Source organism: Glandiceps talaboti, chromosome 8, assembly GCF_964340395.1.
Source record: "Glandiceps talaboti chromosome 8, keGlaTala1.1, whole genome shotgun sequence".
In the NCBI taxonomy this organism is placed as follows: domain Eukaryota; kingdom Metazoa; phylum Hemichordata; class Enteropneusta; family Spengelidae; genus Glandiceps; species Glandiceps talaboti.
Window position 1 is genome coordinate 11,001,410 of NC_135556.1, and position 23,976 is coordinate 11,025,385.

Consider the following 23,976-nt stretch of genomic DNA (forward strand, 5'->3'; position numbering starts at 1 on the left):
TACATTGGCGTTCTTTCAAGTGACATGACATGACATTTTTACACGCTATCAGTCAACTTCAAATGCAAAATAAATAATCACAGAGGTGTCCCGCGTAGTTGGGATGTTAAAAAGACAAGTAAACACGTTGACTATCAGTTAGAAAGTAAACAACAGAAGCTTTTAAAATCGTAAAGTGTAGGTGTATTTTTTTTCGGTAGAAGTCAGTTTCTACTGCATTGTACAAGAATAGTAAATTTCACTGTAATTCGTTAAAGGGTCCTGCTGTGGCCATGGCGTCTCTGTTATTGTAAGTGTAAAATTTACTGTAGACAGTCGCGCCTTTTTTGCTACACTTTATCTAAAACTAAAGTCGTCGCCTCGCTTCGGTCAAGAGCAATACTACTATAACCGTGTACTACTGATAGCGAGCCTACCTTCGCTTTCAGTAGTTATAGTACTATTGCTCTGGATCGAAGCGAGGCGACGACTTTAGTTTTAGATAAAACATAGCAAAAAAGGCACGAGCGACTAGTCTAAGTTGAAATGTGCACATGTTTATGTGAAAAGCATGCCCCATGAGTGAAATGTTAGGTAACTTCAATTTCCCGTATATAAATGTCGTCCATCTTATGAGTGAAATGCTAAGGTAACTTCAATTTCCCTGTATATGATAGTTGTCGTTTTTCTTATGAGTGAAATGCTAAGGTAACTTAAATTTCCTTGTATATGATCATTGTTGCCCTCCTTATGAGTGAAATGCTAAGGTAACTTAAATTTCCTTGTACATATATAATTGTCGTCCTCCTTATGAGTGAAATGCTAAGGTAACTTAAATTTCCTTGTATATGATAATTGTCGCCCTCCTTATATCATATACATCATCTGCATGTAAATGAACCCTACCTACTCTTTACAACTAGAACTTAAAGGTATATATTAAGGTTTTATGCGAGTACAAAAATTGTGTTTATTTGGAGCTATGATGTAACAATTAGCAACTTCTTGTTTTGCATCATTTTGAAATTGATGATTCGACTTTTCAATACACAAAGCATTGTTTACTCTTCGAACCGTTGTCATGGCAATAATCGGTGCCATTTTCATTTTTCCTCGATTCCAGTTGAACAAGACGGAGGTTGGGAAAACTGGACTCCGTGGTCCGTGTGCAGCGCTTCTTGTGATCTGGGATATCAAGAACGAAGTCGTGTTTGTAAAGTGGATGTACCTGGTTTAAAAGACAAACTGTGTCCTGGCCACGACACAGATTATATGAAATGCAATATTCAACCTTGTTCATGTATGTACTGTCCTCTTTTGTTTCAAATTCTGTTGTTGGTAGTGCAGTAGTTAGACAGATGATATGTGGACATAAATTTGTTATTGGACTGTTGTTTTTTCAAGTGATTACTAACAAATCGTACATTTGTGAAATCATATCAGTCAAAGATGTGCCGCAAAGAGACATGTGTATCGTATTGGGTATTTCCGTGTCTTTGTTTCTTAGGCAACAAACTATTATCATTTAAAACGTCCTTTTATGTGAAATTTGTTTTCTTTGTTTTCGTTAAAGTGTGGACGGAATGGGCAAACGATAATACTCCAGCATGTGGCGTTGTAGCAACAACTCGATCGAGAGTTTGTCTCGGGGCTAGTTGTACAGGGGATACAGTGCAAGCAGCACCGTGCTTAACATTAACAGGATGTAAGTGATGAAAATCCCGAGTTGTTCTAAAAGGAGATGTTATATTCTCAAGCTATATGTATATGCACCTGATAGTTTCACTTGCGCGAGCGCGTCTGTCTGTCTGTCTGTCTGTCTGTCTGTCTGTCTGTCTGTCTGTCTGTCTGTCTGTCTGTCTGTCTGTCTGTCTGCCTGTCTGCCTGCGTGCGTGTGCGTGTATGCTTGTGTGTGGTGAGAATATGATTTCGTTAACTTGCATTCAATAATTTTGGCAACTTATCTTTATCATGCATCGTAACTTTCATGCGAAAAGAAATTTCAATGTAACATACATACATTCTTGTGTAAACCCACCAGCATATTGTGTGGGACAGTGTCTTGTCTGTTCACTGCGACTGCGATGATATGGCGCCCTCTACAGGTAGTACGTGAAGCGATGGCCCATGTAATTAAAGTCAAATTGAATACACTATGCTATGTTTTTATATTTCAGTAAGAGTAAAACTGGACGATTTAAACCAAGTAGGAGATGGCGTCTTGTACGTATTCGACGTGTATAGAGGGATATGGGGAAATATTGGAATGGTGGCTGGTGAAATGATGGACATTGCCAGCGTTGTTTGTACACACCTAGGATTCCTTGGTGTAGTGACGGGTGAGAACTCATACATAGTGACATGTAAATGATCACCACAATTTTGTACTGATTGGAATTGATGATGTGCGAATCCAGTGTATGTTGCCAAATATAGTGTTTGGCAGATAAGAGTACATGTATATAGTAACGCTATCGTTGTCACCAACTCAGAAGGACTCGCAATTTATTTGAATGTCAATAACGTTCAGTTTTGATATTGTTTTGATAGAGCTATGTCTTATTTCGAACAAATCATTTCACACCGAAAATTCACAAATATAGATGAAGAAAGAATGCATGTTGTAGTATGAGACAAGGCGAAAGGTCATCGCATAGGCCAGGGTGCAAATACAACGATGTAATTCGATCTAATTGAATCATTCGAGATATATATATATATATATATATATATATATATATATATATATATATATATATATATATATATATATATATATATATATATATATATATATATATATAGTAAATAGTATCAAACTCGTAGAATAGAGTGCTCGATGCTTGGGTAAGCAGGGCGGGAATAATCAAAGTGGGTTGGTTGGAACTTGAGGTGCTTGGTTGTAACTCCGAGTTTCACGCTCAATGCGTTCATCAGACAACTGTCAGCTACTCGTTGTGTTACTGTATTTATATGTGTAAGGTGTGAAAGAATTTATTGACAGTTAAGCAAAAAAATATTGGACAGGATCAACAACACCGTAAAACATGCAACAAAGGTCAACCAATGGAAAAACACGACATCCGTAATAGACTGGTTCAACAAACTAGAGGAAAAAGACAAGATTACTTTCATTACATTCGACATCGTAGACTTCTACTCGTCAATATCAGCAGACCTCCTACACAAAGCCATAAACTTCGCCAAAGAACATACAGAAATTTCAACAGAAGACATTGACATTATCCTCCACTCCAGAAAATCACTACTATTCGACAGAGGCACCCCCTGGACAAAGAAAAACAGCGCAGACCTATTCGACGTAACAATGGGCAGCTACGACGGAGCCGAAATATGCGAACTGGTTGGCATCTACATCCTGAACACACTGGCTAAAACGCACAAGAAAGAAAACATCGGCTTATACAGAGACGATGGTCTAGCTGCCCTGCACAACACCTCGGGAAGAAAAGCTGATCAAATTAGGAAACACATGAATAAAACATTTCAGGAACTCGGCCTTAAAATCACCGCCCAAACCAATCAGAAAATAACGAATTTCCTGGACATCACACTCGACTTAAACACTGGAAAACACTACCCCTACCGAAAACCAAACGATCGACCAGTATATATCCACAAGCAATCCAACCACCCACCAAACATCACCAAGAACCTACCCGCATCGATAAGCAGACGTTTAACCACCATCTCGTATGATGCTGAAATCTTCAAACAGTCAGCACCATTGTACTACAACGCACTGAAGGACAGCGGTTACACAGAGAAAATATCCTACACTAACAACCCACAAGCAACTAGAAAAAGAACCCGCCAGCGTAACATCATCTGGTTCAACCCACCATTCAGCTCTAACGTCAGAACAAGCATTGGGGGAATATTTCTAAAACTCATCAGGAAACATTTCCCAAAGAAATCAACCCTACACAAGATCTTCAACCAAAATACAATGAAAGTCAGCTACAGCTGCATGCCAAACGTCGCCAACATCATTAAAACACATAACAACAAAATCGCGAACAACAACACAACGACCAAAGAGAAATCCTGCAACTGCCGAAATAAAAGTACATGCCCCCTACAGGAAAGCTGCCTGACCACCAGTATAATCTACAACGCAGAAGTAAAAAGAGAGGAATGCAACCAACCCCCCAAACTGTACATCGGCCTGACTGAACATGCCTTCAAACAAAGATACAATAACCACAACCTAACCTTCAGACACGAAAAATACGCAAACAGCACTGAACTTTCGAAATACATCTGGCAGCTGAAAAGAAATAAAAAAACGTTCAAAGTAGACTGGTCAATATCACAGAGAGCACGCCCCTACAGTAACGAAACCAAACGATGCGACCTCTGCCTAACTGAAAAACTCTGCATCCTCAACGCCGACAAACAAACACTTCTCAACAAAAAATCTGAACTCATCTCAAAGTGCCGACACGAAAACAAGTTCTACATAGCGAACTTCAAAAGTAACATCACCTGACAAATCTGAGGACCCCTTGTATGCATAGAAACAATACACAATTAACTGTCAATAAATTCTTTCACACCTTACACATATAAATACAGTAACACAACGAGTAGCTGACAGTTGTCTGATGAACGCATTGAGCGTGAAACTCGGAGTTACAACCAAGCACCTCAAGTTCCAACCAACCCACTTTGATTATATATATATATATATATATATATATATATATATATATATATATATATATATATATATATATATATATATATATATATATATATATATATATATATATTATATATATATATATAAATATATATTATAATAGCACATGTAAACAAAATCAAATGCCTTCTTGAGTGTGCAAATTATGGATAAAAAACAAATAACAGTATATTCAAATGAATAATTTCACCAAATTATGTGCTGAGGTGGCAAAAAAAAAAATGGAAAAAAATGTTCCTTTCAGAAAGTTGAAGAACACTTGCTCTATATCGACGTGACTTTTTAAGTAGGAAAACAAAGTTTCGTCTGCTTGATTTCTTCCCAAAGATATCATATTTTTTTCTTTCTTCTACTTTTAGCATCAACAAGCGTTGGGCCAAGCAGTGTACCGACTGTTTTCAGTGGTGTTGAATGCATTGGTACCGAAGTATCGCTCTCAAAATGTAGCCATAACACAATGAGAGAGATGGAAGCCTTACCCGCGGAGCCGTCATTACACGTAACTTGTCAAGTCGGTAGGCTACAATCATTCACTGTCGGGCAGAACATTTTGGACTATGGAGTTCTTTTTTTTTTTTTACATTTTTGTCGGATGAAATCAAATTACTTGAAAAATGTTTCATTCATATCGTCTTTGTCCAACAGGTGGACAGTTTACACGGTGGACCGCATGGGGGCGCTGTTCACAAACTTGTGGACAAGGCATACGAACACGAACGCGTAGATGTATATCCCCGATAGATGGAAGTGACAGTGTATGTGTCGGAGATCTGACAGACACGATTATATGTCACAAAGTGAGATCATGCCGTAAGTAGTAACATACAGATCTTTTCATTTTTATACATATCACACAATTCAGTCACTTGAAAAACGTCACATTTATGAAAATGTCTAGAGATTTCGCCGTAGTTGTCTGTCCGTGTAAGTGGAATTGATATGAAGTTATCCAGACGATATTGTCGTCTTACATTTCAGAACTAAATAATTTTGTGTGAAAGCTTGAGTTAATATTTGATCAACCCAGAGTTATTTCTACTATATCAAAAAGAATGCTACGATGCGCTGGTGGCAGTGTGGGTTCACCCTATACATAATCGACTGCTTGTGAAATTGTGTGAAACTTCATTGAATGAAAATACTGCTGGGACGAGGGCAAACACTTGATGTAAACACCGACCGACACTGGTGCTCACACGTCACGGGGTTCTTGTTTATCAGAAACAGCTAATTTCGTAAAAAAAATATAGCCATTCGTTGATGAATGCTTTGCATTTTTCAGCATGCACCCATTCCATGACCGTAACAAATGGCATAGTTACCGGCAGCCTACAAAAATCGCTGTACTTCTCTTGTAACCTTGGTTACGAGTTATCTGGACCATCTGAGATTGTGTGCCGTGGTGGAGTATGGAATGCCACATCCCCTCTGTGCAATGGTATGTACATGTAATGCTAATGTGATGAAACACCGACAAAGCTGCCAGGATAATTCACCTGAGCTAGCCACTAGTCAAGCAAATTGTGCTTTAAATATTTAAAACACTAAAGAAGGTCAATGACCCTTCATTGTTCTGACTCGTTACCAAAAATTAGTTAGGGTCTAGATATTAGAGTCAGTCTTGCCACCACCACCACCACCACCACCACCACCACCACCACCACCACCACCACCACCACCACCACCACCAACAACAACAACAACAACAACAACAACAACACTAGCACCACCAACATCAATAGGCTCACTACTACTACTACCACCACCACCACCACCACCACCACCATCATCAAAAACAACCACAAAAACAACAACGGCAGTAGCACCAACAATACCCTCGCCACCACCACCACCACCACCACCACCATTACCACCATTATCATCACCATCACCATCATCATCATCATCACCACCACCACCATTATCATCATCATCATCATCATCATCATCATCATCATCATCATCATCATCACCACCACCACCACCACCACCACCACCACCACCACCACCACCACCATCATCATCATCATCATCATCATTATCACCATCATCACCATCATCATCACCACCATCATCACCACCACCATTATCATCATCATCATCATCATCATCATCATCATCATCATCATCATCATCATGTCATTCCATGCTTACTTCTTTCAGCTAAGTGGGACTGTCAAGAGTTGTACAATGTAGGACTGACAACGAGTGGGGTGTATGATATTCATCAGTTTGTGACGTCACAAGTTTACTGTGACATGGATACTGATGGAGGAGGGTGGACCGTCATGCAACGACGGTTTGACGACTCGGTGGATTTCGGACGTACCTGGGACGAATACAAGAATGGCTTTGGTGATGCCAATGGTGAATATTGGTTAGGCAATGACGTCATCCACGCACTAACGACTTCTACCCTACCTTACACCATTCGTTTAAATATGGAGACTTTCACTGGAGACCAATATTGGATACAGTTTGCAACATTCTCACTTAGTGATGAAGCCTCGCAATACACGTTGTCTGTTGGAAGTAAAATCGCCGGAGATGCTGTGGCTAGTCCATTCACATATCATAACGGAGCACCATTCTCTACCAAGGATAGAGACAACGAGCTGAATCCCACGTTACATTGTGCACAAGTAATATCAAGTGGCTGGTGGTACAAATATTCCCCTGATCCCTTGATAACCATTCTATGTTACCATGTTGATTTGAATGCACCGTTCGCTGTAGGATGTGGCTATTCATATGGCCTAGTAATTGATCCGATTTTTTACTGTCTTCGTAAGGTGTCGATGTTGATAAAACGCGCATAACTACAATATTCAAATAGGGAGCGTTCAGATTTTACGACGGGGGGGGGGGAGGCACAACTAATCGTGGAAGGGGTGTATTATCTCAATTTGGTGGTCAAAGAAGAGTGTCATTTCTTTTACAAAACGGATCGGGCGGCGGAGGGGGGGGGGTCTTTCTTCGAAAGTGCGCCGTTGCTGTCTGAGTCAAATTTATATACAAGTATTGTACCCCAGGAGCTGTCATTGACTATTACAGGTGATAACCGTACTTTGATACCCCCGAAGTGTTTGGAAGACCTTTTGCTGAGACCATCCAGTTTTCATACTTTTCACACACCTTTCGTTTATAATATATATATATATATATATATATATATATATATATATATATATATATATATATGTGTGTGTGTGTGTGTGTGTGTGTGTGTGTGTGTGTGTGTGTGTGTGTGTGTGTGTGTGTGTGTGAAAAGTGGATCCCCACACCAGCAACCATCGTAGTTATGGTGTACGTTTCGCTCCCCCTCCCCTCCCCCTCCCCCTCACGCTCCAACAAGAATCACAACTTTATTAGTAAATAATACATCATTGTCCAAATGTAGGATGTGGCTATTCATATATTCATATTGGATCTAAATTGTTTGTCTTTTGAAATAATTCTCTCCACCAATCTCTCTTTGATATGCATGACTTAATTTGATTTAATGATTATTGTTTTCGTTTACTTTAAAATCAAAGTATCTCGCAAGGCACAGATTATTTTCTACTGTTGCATCAATGTGTAAAGTAAATCTACCTAATTCAGCCAATAAATCAATAAATTGGAGTTACTTTAACCTATACCTAATATGAATCTATAGAATTGATTACTTACTTGTTCTAGACTAGACTAGTTCTGCTTGAACTATTTCTATGGCCCTCACCAGGTACAGTTTTTCTTTTCTTTTCTTTTCTTTTCAGTTGTGTATCATTTTCCCTTCGTGTCTGGTGAAAATAAATAATATGAATATGAAAACTATTATTAAGTGATAACTCATATGCCCTGACTTCTACACTATATATGATTTACTACTTGATCAAATAATTTTAAACATAATCGAGGTAAAATCATTTATTAACTCAGCAAGTACGAGGAATAGAAAATAAACCTTTCATTTCTATACTTTGCATACCCATGAAAAAAAATCTACCTACCTAAGCACACAATTATTTTTTTGCCTAACAAAATAGTTATGTCGAGATAACGAGATAGTTATGTCAAGATAACGGGGGGGGGGGGGTCCCCAAAGTTTATATTTACCATTTGGATTGAAAATTGTAACTAGATAACAAAATTATTTCACTTTAGTTATACTTTTGATAATTCGAAACACTGTGTAAAACTACTCCAGTACTAGTACTCCCAGCACTTTACTTGCGATTTGAAGTTCACACCCCATGTACATACACACGCAGTCTAACCACCCACCCAGCATCATCAAGAACATATCGTCAGCCATCGGCCGTAGAATTTCCGACATATCATCCGACGAACACATCTTCAACCAGGCAGCCCCACTGTACCAAAATGCACTAAAAACCAGCGGCCACAAAGAGAACATCACGTACACCAGCACCCCGACGCAGAAAAACAAGAAAAACAGAAATAGAAACACCATCTGGTTTAACCCACCATACAGCAAAAACGTAGCCACCAATGTAGGCAAACGATTCCTCAACCTAATCACAAAACACTTCCCAGCAGACTCTAAGTTACACAAAATATTCAACAGAAACAATGTCAAAGTCAGTTATAGCTGCATGCCAAACATGGCTACCATAATCAAAGCGCATAACGCCACCATCTCCAACAGCGAAACTAAACCCACTCAAAAACCCTGTAATTAATTGCAGACAGAAAGACACCTGCCCTCTGAACGGCGAATGCCAAACGGAAAACATCGTATACCAAGCCACCGTCCACGGAAAACAAACAAAAGTATATATCGGTCTAACAGAGAACAACTTCAAGCAGAGATACGCCAACCACAAACAGTCATTCAAACATGAAAAACACGAAAACAGCACAGAACTATCAAAACACATTTGGAAACTGAAAAGAAACAATGAGCCTTTTTCCGTATCCTGGTCCATCAGCAAGAAAGCCCAAGCATACACCAATAAAACAAAACGATGCAACCTGTGTTTAACCGAAAAACTAACTATTATTAAAGCAGACAAAAGCTCCACACTAAACAAAAGAACTGAGTTGATATCCAAATGCCGACACGAGAATAAGTTTTATTTGTGCAACTTCAATAGAGCATCTATCACCTAAACTAAACCCGTTAACTAACGGAACATCAAAGACCAACATGTAACAACCCGCCAACACTTACTTGTCCGCACCCAATAACCCACGCAATAACAACCAACACCTCCACACATACAACACTTACCCACCGACACAGACAATAGTGATGGTATTTCTATTGTCTACACTCTATATATACAGCACACCCAGAGAGTAGGCCTCAGAGTGTCTGATGATCGCAATATGCGTGAAACTCCGAGTTACACCCAAGAAAGAGTTCCAGTACTACCAAAACTATTACGCTCTGCCACTGCGGTATAGAGCACTGTCTTAGCAGATTGATACTCACCGAGTTATATATATATATATATATATATATATATATATATATATATATATATATATATATATATATATATATATATATATATATATATATCTGTCTATAAATGATATCATAAACCATACCGTTCTGACCCAAATATTTCGAAGAGACTGAGCTCCTCTTCATCGGTGGGTCTCCAGTTCTGTCAAAGAAATCTGGTTGTGCACATCATTAAATAGACAGTAGTTATTGTCATGCAAAATAGTGTTCTTGTACGTCCTAGAATGGTATGAATATTACATTGTGTCAGCTGTTGAAGACTGGTGACGACTGGTTGCTATGTTACTGCTTTCTGTCAATACCATTGGTGAGTGTATCTAGTTTTTTTTTATCCACATTGATTCACGTAGTTGGTGATATGTTTTATCAGATATATATATATATATATATATATATATATATATATATATATATATATATATATATATATATATAGGCAATAATTTCGGTCTTTGTTCATATATAGATGTGCATGTATAGCATGATGTTATATCTAATCAATACAAATTGTGCATTTATTGGGTTTAGCTGGTAACCATGGCATTACATGTATATTTAACGTGATAACGTTGAAATGGACGAATCGATTTGAAATATTAATAAATTGATTAATGGATTATTATTATCTTGTAGGAAAAAAAAAGACAATTTCCTTTCTGAAGAACAGGACAGCATAGCTTGCTGGATAGCGTGGTATTGAAGTGTAATACTGGTATTATGTTCACGCTACGGCGCAAATAATAATAATGGGATAACCTGACGTTTCGGAAATTACCATGACTGTTCAAAATTGCCATTGGAATGTGTTTTGCGAATGTCCTGAAGTGGCTAATAATTACACGAACATTTTGCTTTATAGGACCATCCGGTCCCATCTTATCCATGAATTGAATCTAAGCTGACGAGTGATTACGAGACTTACAAAGTCGTAGAAAAAAAAACCCCAAACGATAAAAGGTACAGAAGTTTGAAAATGATTATCCTTGAAGCAAGTGACCGAAGACGAAAGATGTATCGAGATATTTGTGAAGGTAAGGCCGGTATTAGCGAGACTGACTTTCAACTTGTCATCACATCACCAATCATCTTTGTTGAATCTTATTGATCCCAAGATGTCATGTCATCCTGGGATGAATTCATCTCATCGTGAAATTTAAGACACTGACTTTGGTAATCATATAGGTACATCGTCCTAAACCACCGTCCAGGAATCACCCTTCAAGAGGTTTCATTGTGCCAGTCCAAAACTTTAATTTACGAGAGTGCCATAGGTACAGGAGCATGTCATTCACAGTTTGCTTTATCTTTAACTTTTTAAAGATTTTTTAACTCTTTATCTTTAAAATTAACGATGGTATTCATTTACGTACATTGTTTCCTGTGAAGAAAAGTGACTATGAATTCCAACTAACTCACTAACTAACTAACTATCTATCTAACTAACTAACTAAGTAACTAAGTAACTAACTAACTATCTAACTAACTAACTAACTAACTAACTAACTAACTACTAAGTAACTAACTAACTAACTAACTAACTAACTAAGAAACTAACCGACTAATTAACTAACTAACTAACTAACTAACTAACTAACTAACTAACTAACTAACTAACCGACTAATTAACTAAGTAAGTACATATAAGTTTACTAAGTAAGTAAGTAACTAACAAATAAACAAACAAACAAACAAACAAACAAACAAACCAAATGGCAATAAACGAACACTACCTCGTTCAATTCCTATACTCTTGCCAGGCACAGACAACAGCAACACACTGTCTGAAAGCATCTGACTATATGACAGCGAACTTTAAATGAACAGGCACAACTCATATCTGTCCTTAGACTTTTCTAACTATTTGCCAATACCTTGTTTCTGTTATAAACAATGGAATTTCACTGAAAATGACTTTTCTAACTATTTGCCAATACCTTGTTTCTGCTATAAACAATGGAATTTCACTGAAAATGGCTTTTCTAACTATTTGCCAATACATTGTTTCTGCTATAAACAATGGAATTTCACTGAAAATGACTTTTCTAACTATTTGCCAATACCTTGTTTCTGATAATAACAATGGAATTTTACTGAAAATGATTTTTTGTAGATGTTATTCTAGAACATACATGCACCACTGCGAGCAGCTGTACCAAGACATAGGAACAGATTTACAGTTGCTGCTATGGTGTCTAGGAACGATGATTGATTCTCCACTCACGTACCAGGTCGACCCGAGCTCAGCCGTGGTTCATACACCACATTTGAAAGGAGAAAAGATTGGGTAAACATTAGGACTGGTGTAAATGTAATACTTTTGACCTTTTTAGTAAACAAACCGCGGTACTTATTTTTATCTAATTTATCAATAATATTTCATACGTGATTTATCAGTATTGTAGTACTCCACTTTGACATTTTTAGAATGAATGGTTTCTTTTGCACAGTCAAGGTTAAAGGTCAGTGTCGAGTGATGACATATACTTCTGAGCAAAGTTTACACCTTTCTGTAATATATGGGTTACTTCTCTCACGTCACAGCGGTTGTCGACGACAAGTTTGGTCTTGTATGAGAGTGTGGAGGAATGAAAAAAGGCTGAGAAGGCAAAATTTGTGACAGATTGTGAAATTGCACAACAGCTTCCCTCGTGACGTCACTCACACGAAGACGAGCCTCGACATGTTACGCTGTTCTACATGTGTCCTACATACATACATATAACTTTTCTTTAGGCAGGGTCTGACCTTCCCTGACGACCAGTCGGTTGCTATGGATCCAACCAACTGTTGCAGCGCTATGATAATCGCTTCCAACATTTGAGAAACGAAACGCATGATTGGTCGAAGGGCAGTGACGTGCCCCATCTACCAACACAGAGACCAAGAAGAAAGCAGCCTCTCGGTAGTCTGTGCTTACAGTGGTGACGTCGACGCACTTTTCTGCTTTTCTACATTTTCGTTTCAGACGTTTAATAAACGAAACGGGTAAGTGCTGTTTGATGTCCCTTGATCTAGGGCGCGAGGGAAATTGTATTTTGCCGACACTTTCACTTTAACTTCTCAGTACATGCCCACATAGACTGACCGCCAAATTTACAAAGATCGTCTTGTCAGGCATGGTTTTCTCTATAGTGGTCTGAGATTGTGTTTATCAAGTCACGGAATGAAAACCATATGGCGCGAAGACATAATGACCTATTCTAGGTGCGCCATACATCGATGGCGGTCTACCATTTTCATTTTGACTCGACACCAACAAAGAAACTGGCATGGGTGGACGCCACAAATTAAAAAGAGAAACACGCCCAATAACGTAAGGATCAATACACTGATATTTACACTGGCATATGATATATATATGATTGCAACAGTATCTTGCTTGATATTATGTTATTTATACCGCTCTACATTCATATGTATTTAAGCCCTGTTTCCTCCAGCATAGACATTTTACATATACTTTATATACAATTTACATATATTATATATATATATATATATATATATATATATATATATATATATATATATATATATATATATATATATATATATATATAACTCGGTGAGTATCAATCTGCTAAGACAGTGAAGTATGTTAAATGGGATATATATATATATATATATATATATATATATATATAGTGTGTGTGTACATGCATGTGTGTGTGTGTGTGTGTGTGTGTGTGTGTGTGTGTGTGTGTGTGTGTGTGTGTGTGCACTTACAGTTGATAAAAATGACTCCATATGTGAGAACCAGACACAAATGATTAATGGTTACGTTGACTGTTATTTTTAGTTATTGAATATTATAATTACATGTCAACATATGAATGGTCTGGTGATGGTGACACAGCCAATACTAGATAATACATGTATTAAGGTCAAAACACCTGAACTTTATAGATACTGTCTCTTTTCTGAACTTTTAAATGAAGTATGTTAAATGGGATTTGCAATGATTTCAATTGGAAATTAATTCACCACATTCACTTCCAACATGACAATCCATAAAGTTATGCAACAACAACAACAACAACAACAACAACAACAACAACAACAACAACAACAACAACAACAACAACAACAGAACCGTCTCTGAAAAGCATAGGGACGCGTAATGTTGTTTGTGTGGGAGGATACATAGAACATAACGTTACGAATATGAATGGTGTTATAAGACTACATCAATCTGATTAAAATCTGATGTTAGATAGGCTGGTTTTCCTGTATTTACCTTTATTCCATCGTTATTGCGTCTTTTACGTTAGTTTTTTATTTTCCTGGACGAACGCCTTTCCAACGTTGGAAAGGCGTTCGTCCAGGAAAATAAAAAACTAACGTAAAAGACGCAATAACGATGGAATAAAGGTAAATACAGGAAAACCAGCCTATCTAACATCAGATTTTAATCAGATTGAAGACTACATTTACTCCATCTTGCTTGAATGGATGGATACAAAAAAATTACAATTACCAATCATGCTGCTAGTATATAGAGAAAATAGCCCCTTTTCTTTGTACCATGCAGCAAACATAGTGCATGGAGAATACGCTTATTCGTAGCAACATTATTTGACCGTTCGAGTTCGTATCCGTTGCTGGTATAAATCCTCAATCCAGGCAACATTAATACGCGTCACTGTGTTGAAAAAGTACTTAAATTGCACACAGTTACGGGAAAACAAACTGAAAAAAGTACATTTTTAGATCGCATCATTCTAACCCTATAGAACTTAAAACTTTCATTTAGCAACGTTTCTAAGAATGTCGCCTCAATCTCGACTTTATGAGTCATCATAATGCATGTGACTTATAATAGTAAGTTATTTATGACACAAGTGAAAGAAATGCAATGATTTCAACACACTAATCAGATTTGCTTGAAATCAAATATGGGTTTTCTTAACTGAATTACAAACAAGAACAATGTACAACAACAAAGCAGCCCCTCCCAACCGGATTTTGTTATGGATATCTTCAACTCGATCATGCGTGTCAAACAATGTGCTATTTTACCATCTCGTGTCAGTGACCAATTCATACTTTAAAAGCTAGAATGTTAGATTTTCTCATAACGAAACGAGAATAATATAAAGTCATATTTCTTCTCTTTCTTCTAAATAGCTAAAGATGTCGTACAATGAATTTGACGCACCGATGTACCAACAACAACAACCCCAGGCACCTGTAATGCAGCAACCTGCGCCAACACCTATGCCTGTAAGTATGTGCATGTACACGTGGTGTGGAAGGGAGGCATGATACACTTCAGACCACGACGTATGAATAAATATAGGTGCATGTCAAGGGTGTTTGTTTGTTTGTTTGTTTGTTTGAGTGACATGAGATCTTTATTGGCATGATTCATGTATGTGGTTGGCGAACAGATATGAAGCACGTAAGGGGCGACGTCAAAAGATCGATGTTTACAAAAAAACTTAATTGCTTTAGTTTGGGGGTGGGGGGGTTTTGGCCAAAATAATTTCTCAACCGTCAAAAACGATTTAACGCCATACTTGGCAAATTTAGTACGATTTCAAGGCTGCTTTTACCTAAAACACTGCGTACAGTCGGTCCGATTTATCAGCGGTACGCGGTTCAGCTTTCAAATTTGCTGCAAAATAGGTATTTGGGAACGAGGTGGGTATCCAGAGTGTGCGTACGCACATTTCATCAGTTGGCGTCGTCGAGACACGAAGGGTTCGTACAATTTTCTGGTCCATATATGTTCTCCTTACACAATTTATAAATGCCCTTCGAACGACTTTCAGAAACTAACGAACAAGATTTGGGAGTTAAATATCAAAAAATAACAGGGCAAATCCCTGGCCGGTGTACAGGAAAGCGCAACGAAGTTGTGGCATGCCAAATACAAAAATGACCGACGGTCATCAGCCGAGTTCATGTCCCAGGAGGTCGAGTCGAAACAATCTATTTTGAAATACGTTAAAAAATATGTTTGAAAGTTAACGAAGTCTCAGTGGGTACGTGATCAGAGCCGATCGTTCAATCGTAGTGGTAAATTTTAAAGGACCTTCACGATAATTGATTTCAATAGTCTATGTGGAGAGGACGTTGCCAAAATCCACCTACGCGAAGGTTCTAAGTTTAATAGGCCATAAGTTATAACGTGAAACTAATGCGAATGTAAATCCGGAAATTACCGATGAGATGTCATGTTTGATGTGACCTCTCAACTTGGACTAAATTGTCGTAGATAGCGTGGTATTGCGAATTTTTATTTCTACACTCGCAACAAGTTGATCATTCGACTGATGTTGATTCAATCCTTGGTGAAAATCAAAAGTTCGATCGCCTGAAATAATTATTCAGCAATAGTTTAGCAATTTCAAACAGATTTATAGATGTTTGTAGATGATAGTTGGAACATGCATGTGAAAGCCGTGGCCGCCGCGTCAACGTGTTCATCACTGTCGTAATGCGAGGTCACAGTCAAAATCAACGGAAACGTGCGAATATATACGACTCGACAGAAACAACTTGAAGGCTAAAAAGCATGAGAGCTGGTAAATACAATTTCTAGTTGAAATTATGTTTTGCAGAGACAGTTAAATGTTTTACAGTTTGAATTGCAATGTTACTACATATAGTTCTTTACTCCAGTGAAAATGGTTACTTCATCCGATCTAATCTTTGGAATGGCCTTTAATGGGAAGTGGTATCCTGCTGTTTGCAAAACATCTTGTCAAGTTTTATGAATCAAATCTATCTGTACAATCAATTTAGTCGAACTAGTTAACAAAGGCGATTCCTACACTTTCCCGACCGGCCCTGTATTTTTCAGTTAAACAAAAATCATCCGATCAAAGTGTTGCTGATGAGCCTACACTCAATCACGAAATGTCTCCCATTTCAAAAAAGAAAGTGAAACCAGACATACCAGTATTAGTAATCAATGTGACTTGACGTGTAAATTCAGTGTTGTTGTGTTCTGTTGGTTTTCAATAATAGTATTTTTCTGAGTTAAAATGGTTTTCTATTTTATTTATAATTCAGTATATTATATTGGTACGTTGTTTGAAAGTGGAAGTATACAGTATGAGTCTGAAACGATTTTCAATTTTAGGTCAGTTAAGTTAGATGGGGGGGTGGGGGGGTCTGGGACCTAACTTAAGCAATTAAGTTAGATATATTATATTGGACTTTTGATGTTGCCCCTAATGCTACACAAATGCGATACATGGACGAGTTGGTAAACATTAACTTGTCCGTCGATCTTCACTGTAACGTCAAGATATCTGACACCATCCCAAGAGTCAGTATATTGATGGCTCCACTTTTCAATTCAGTCTTGACATAAAGTGCTTGGCACAGCGTTGTACTGGTGATAAGTTCGTTGGCCTCGATCTACTGTGGTTTCAGACTTAACTATGGCCCTAGTTAGGGTCGGTGATTGTGTTCAGTGAGTTGAAACGACGAACGATTCATTGAATGTAAATATACGTGCGCAGCTATTGTTACTTGTGTTGGTCAGCATTCTTAAAATAAATATATATTTTATCACATGACCGTATCTTTGTTTCCTTTCTGTGTGTGTGTGTGTGTGTGTGTGTGTGTGTGTGTGTGTGTGTATGTATGTATGTATGTATGTATGTATGTATGTATAAAATAACAAACAAACTAACTATGTATGTATGTATGTATGTATGTATGTATGTATGTATGTATGTATGTATGTGTGTGTGTATGTGTGTGTGTGTGTATGTATGTATGTATGTATGTATGTATGTATGTATGTATGTATGTATGTATGTACTTGTGTGCATACACACGCTTGTATGCATGGCAGGGTGGGGTGATTTCATTGCCAACGATTGTACTAGCAATCGGTCACTTCAGTCTCAAACTGACATTCGTCACAATAAGCACTGTCTCCGACCTACCTCATTCAATAATTGATGAACATCCGGGGTTTTTTTTGGAATGTGTACTTTCCAAGGACAAATAACGACAGGTCAGAAAACTTCAATAATGACAGTAATTCTTTAGAATTTCTTTGGAGTTTAGTAACACAATCTCTGTGTTGCCTGTAATAGAATATCATATTTCATATTAATTGCTGAAAGAAAAGAAAACGGTGGAATTAGTATGACTGACGAGCACTTCCAATTCCGTCATCGCATACTCATGCATGGCACGTACCGGGGTCGCTCCTTGAGTTCACGAAAGGTCATACCGTGCATGTGTTGGAATTCTGATGTCGTTTACAAAGCGGACAACTGAAGTGGAACTTTATTGGACTTCACAAATACTTTAAAGTTTTTCAAAGGTTGGTACACATGACAAAGTGTACAGACCGTAGATTATTTAGTGCAAGCAAGTTTTTGTTGTTGTCTTTATATGACAAAAAATACCAGGAGTAATGTAGATTGGGGCACTGGAGTTCGACACAGACTATTCGACCGAAAGACACCATGCTGTCCGAAAGAAACGACAACATCCAAGGTTTCCTAGAAAAACGTCGGCGAGACAGACTCTGAGATGCAGAAACACTCATCTTTACCAAATTTGCCCATGGTATTTCCGGATTTTGTAGAAACACTGAATGTAACATAATATAATATACTGTACAATACTATACTATACTATACTATACTATACTATACTATACTATACTATACTATACTATACTATACTATACTATACTATACTATACTATACTATACTATACTATACTACACTACACTACACTACACTACACTACACTGTACTGTACTGTACTGTACTGTACTGTACTATAATATGATATAATATAAAATATAACTTTATTGCCATATGCATAAAAAGCATGGGAAATTGGCTTTCCACGTGCACATAAGCGCGTGCGCGCGCACACACAAACACACTCACACACAAACAGAGAGACAGACACACAGAGCTAGAGGGCGGGGGTTTATTACTGTAACAGTGTAATCTGGGTTACTTTGGTGTTTCCCATTTTTTAGCACAACTGAACTGAGGTTCAGTAGTGCTATAGGGATCGCCCGGCGTCTGTCTGTCTGTCTGTCTGTCTGTCTGTCTGTCTGTCTGTCTGTGTGTGTGTGTGTGTCTGTGTGTGTGTGTTTGTGTGTGTGTGTGTGTGTGTGTGTGTGTGTGTGTGTGTAAACAACTTAAAGTCAAAAACATGATATTTGGTAGGTCCATTACCTTGGGTGTCTAGTTAGGAAATTGTTCAAATCAAAATGATCGCATGACAGGTGTGTGATTTGGGTCAAAGAATTTGATTTTTGGTCAAAAAACTTAAACTCAGAAACTACTGGGAAGATTGGTGCGAAATTTGGTGGGAACATATTCAAGGGGGTGTAAAGTAAGATTTGTTCATGACATGATGATTCCATCAGTGATATGCAAATTAGGGCTAAAAATGTGTCTTTTTGGTTAAAAATCTATAATTCCAAAAGTACTGAGCAGATTGGAAATGTATCTAGGGATGTATGGATGAAGAAATATTAAGCATACAATGATTCCATGAGTGATATGCAAATTAGGTGTAAAAATGTTCATTTTTGGTCAAAAACTTATATCTCCAAAAGTACTTGGTCACCGAGTCTGAAACTTGGTGAGGTGTTTCTGAAAGTGTTATATTCTGCAGATTTTCTTCAAAACATTTTGACAAAATTGGCCCTAACGACCATGACCACGCCCATAGCAACAACCAAATGGCAGTATATTTTGGTCAAATAACAACATCATCTGGTAGGCAAATGAGCAAACATTCAAAAAATGTATGCAAATACCCTAGCAACCATGACCACGCACATAGCAACAGCCAAACGGTCGTGTATTTCACAAAGATAACAACAGGGATTAATAGACAATTGAATAAACATCTAAAAATGTATGTAAATTTGCCTAGAAACAAGACCACGCCCATAGCAACAGCCAAATGATCACATATATTGCAAAGATAACAACGGGGATTAATAGACAATTGAATAAACATTCCAAAAATATATGTAAATATGCCCAGCAACAAGACCACGCCCATAGCAACAGCCAAATAATCACGTATATTGCAAAAATAATATCAGGAATTCATACACAAGTGAACAAAAACATACAAAAATGTATGCAAATATATCTAACAACATGACCACGCCCATAGCAACAGCCAAATGATAGCATATATCGTAAAGATAGCAACATGGTTGGATAGGCAACTGGATAGTCATTCAACAAATGACCACTTATTGTTAGCATGGACTGCCATATGGATAAACATTTTTAGAAACTGTACAGTTGTGCTACAATGCCATTGGCGGTATTTTTAAATTATGGGATGACATTTCTTGCACACAATCAGATAACTTCAACAGCAAAAAGAAAAACAAATTATTGAGGTGCTGTGCACATTTGGGATGTAGACACAGATAAGCGAATTATGCTACTTATCAGTTGGAAATAGTACACATTTGAAACCATAACCAGATGTATAACTGAAATGCCTTCCGTAAGGATTGTTGTTCCTATACCCGTTGGTATCATATCATATCACATCATATCATGTTTAACGTGCATACAATATTAAAAAGAACTGGAACTATCCTAAATTTATCAAATTTATTAACTTAAGATGTTTTAAAACCTACGAAAATATATTATATCATATTATAGTGCATTTTTAAGCCACATGCCTTCCTATAAAAAGAGACGAAATTGAGTGTTTTTAAAAGCTGTCTGGGGCTTTGCACGAACGCGAATCACACTGTGCCATCATTTTACCCTCCAGACGTAGATTGCTAAGCGGAACAATGGACTGTCATTGACTCAAAACGCTGGACAGTGTTCATCATAATTTCATTTCGAAAAAACAGCCGGATAATATTAGATCTTCGGTGTAGGGTTATACGTTCAAGAACTACGTCATCCACACAATTATTTACGAAACGGGGAATCATTTAGAGACACGTGTTGTTGTTTTTCAGAGCGTATACACTAGTCCAGCGTCGAATAACATGCAGTGGTATCGTTATCTGGTATTCAATTTTGTTTGTAATTACACTTTTCCAAGTCGCCGTGGGGTATAGTGGAAATGGGGTATCAATTACATATCCGTTTCGCTAACGATACATGTATGACTCTATTTCCATAGACTCATACCACCAATACCACTGTGATAGTGCAGCAGCCAATTGTGATGCGTGAAGCAGGACCAAGGGTGTGGTCTAGTGACCTGTGTTCCTGCTGTAATGAGATGTCGAGCTGTAAGTAACTAGTCAAACCGACACACGTTGTGAAATGTAAACCCCTGCACTGATGTTAAATGTGTGAGGATTGTCGCTTTTGTTAGGTTAGAGGAAAATTATTCTGGAAACGTCAGTTTATTTATTTATTAAGAGTTGTACATATTTGATCATTATTTCAAGAATTTACCTTAATATCGAGATCTGATCATATTACCAAGGTTTGACTGTAATATCGAGGTTAAATTTGACACTAACAGGGTTTGATCATGATATCGAGATATGACCGTAATACCACTGTTTGTCCATAATATCGAGGTTTGACCGTGATATTAAGATTTGACCGTAATATCGAGGTTTGGCCGTAAAATCAAAGTTCGACCGTAATATCGAAGATTAATCGTTGTTGAAGCTCTGATGCATTTTCATTATGCATGTGTGAAATTCTTTAAAAAAACAGTTCTAATTCTGTTTGCAACTTTACAAGTTATAACTAATGACGAATCCTTCTATTTTTCAGGCTTATTGAGTGCTTGCTTCCCACTCTGCTTCGAGATGCATTTGTGGAATCGTTCCAATGAGAATATCTGTGGACCATGCTGCATCCATAACTCGGCATTGGTGTTGAGAACTAAACTGCGAACCCAATATAGTATCCAAGTGAGTTCGACTTGATGGTGTCAGCTTTAGTAAGACTTTAAGAAAGGATAACTTAAACTGTACCTTTGAAAGCCGAAATGTTGGGCCTTCTAAATATGTGTTCGGCTTTTTAGTTTTCAGGATATGAATAGGGTATTACACACTCTGTCGGCCTTGATCATAGAAGTCGAAACTTAAACTAATGCAAATTATTGGAAGACATTTCGAGTCTTTCATGAATTTTCACTTATTTTATATTTCTGTTTTACAGGGATCTATCATGAGTGATTGCTGCACTACATTATGCTGTTATCAGTGCGCCCTGTGTCAGATGTCCAGAGAGATGGATTTCGCTGAACGCACTGGTCAGGATGGTGGCCTGCCCCGAAGTGCTACAGTCCAATAAAGAGATGCCTTTAGCCGAATGGTTAAGATGTTGTGGTGTAGAAACCAACGTTTATTTTGATATCCAACGTGGGTCTTCATTTACTTGGTGTTTTTGAGTATAACTATATCTATCCATAACAGTGATTTTATACGCCCCTAAATGTACTTATATCTACATAAACTTTACAAACTTTTACGTTTTTAGCACAACTGAACTGAGGTTCAGTAGTATTGTAGGCATGGTGAAATATCTGTGTGTATATATATATATATATATATATATATATATATATATATATATATATATATATAGTTTTGGTAGTACTGGAACTCTTTCTTGGGTGTAACTCGGAGTTTCACGCATATTGCGATCATCAGACACTCATCAGAGTGTCTGATGATCGCAATATGCGTGAAACTCCGAGTTACACCCAAGAAAGAGTTCCAGTACTACCAAAACTATTACGCTCTGCCACTGCGGTATAGAGCACTGTCTTATAGCAGATTGATACTCACCGAGTTATATATATATATATATATATATATATATATATATATATATATATATATATATATATATATATATATATAAATATATATATATATATATAAATATATATATATATATATATATATGTGTGTGTGTGTGTGTGTGTGTGTGTGTGTGTGAGAGAGAGAGAGAGAGAGTGTGAGTGTGTGTGTGTGTGTGTGTGTGTGTGTGTGAACGACTTAACGTCAAAAACCACAAGACCAAGTGCTTTGGTATTTGGTTGAAATTGTTAAAATAAAAATGATTTCATCAGAGATGTGTGTTTTGCGTCAAAAATGTGATTTTTGGTTAAAAAGCGTAAACTCAATCAGTACTGGTCAGACCATGGGCATCATGGCACAATAAAGCTAAGATTGTGAAATTATAAAATAACAAAATGAAAATAGAATTTGAAAACGAAACAAAAAAATTCCAGTCTTTTCCTATTGTATTTGTAGATGTAGATTTATGTGTAATGCACGTGTCAAAATGAACGTTGGTGGCTCACTTCTCTAGCGAGAGTGTCGAATGATACATTGTTGCAATTGGTTGCTAAGGGCGCGGACGCGCTCACTCATGTAACCTTCTCTGCACACTATAATATATAGACAGGGTATGCAATACAAATTTACACATTTCAACGTTTACACATTCACGACCAAACATGACCTACAAAAATTTCACAATTCATCGACACTGTCTTACAAGTAAATATTCTATAACCAGAATGTCCATATTTTAACGATAACCCATGAAAATATAAAGGAAAAACTACGCCGATTTTCTGGATACGTGCGTTACCGATTAACGTAACATGGTACTCGCAGAGAGCCCGCGTGTTGCTGTTTCGTCGCAAAGCAGGCATTGCCGTAATGTACGATAGCTGTGTTCACATGTGTGTTTCGATCAATCTCGCATCGATGGTGTACGTCCTTGACCTTGTTGCGATCGGCTTTGTTTATCTTCAAGTTGTGGGTAAGGCCATGGAAGTATAACCCACGATAACACCTATGTGTTTGTTTTGACATCATGC

At 37.5% G+C, this 23,976-nt stretch overlaps 1 protein-coding gene across 1 annotated transcript; it reads left to right on the forward strand.

Annotated features, from left to right (window-relative positions):
- Window positions 1–13,043: 13,043 nt before the first annotated feature.
- Window positions 13,044–22,667, forward strand: LOC144439467 (cornifelin homolog). The gene is made up of 5 exons (XM_078128754.1): window positions 13,044–13,166; window positions 15,309–15,404; window positions 21,298–21,409; window positions 21,909–22,048; window positions 22,299–22,667. Exons 2-5 carry the CDS (start codon window positions 15,315–15,317, stop codon window positions 22,431–22,433), a joined length of 477 nt encoding a protein of 158 aa, XP_077984880.1. The 5' UTR covers window positions 13,044–13,166; window positions 15,309–15,314; the 3' UTR covers window positions 22,434–22,667.
- Window positions 22,668–23,976: the final 1,309 nt, after the last annotated feature.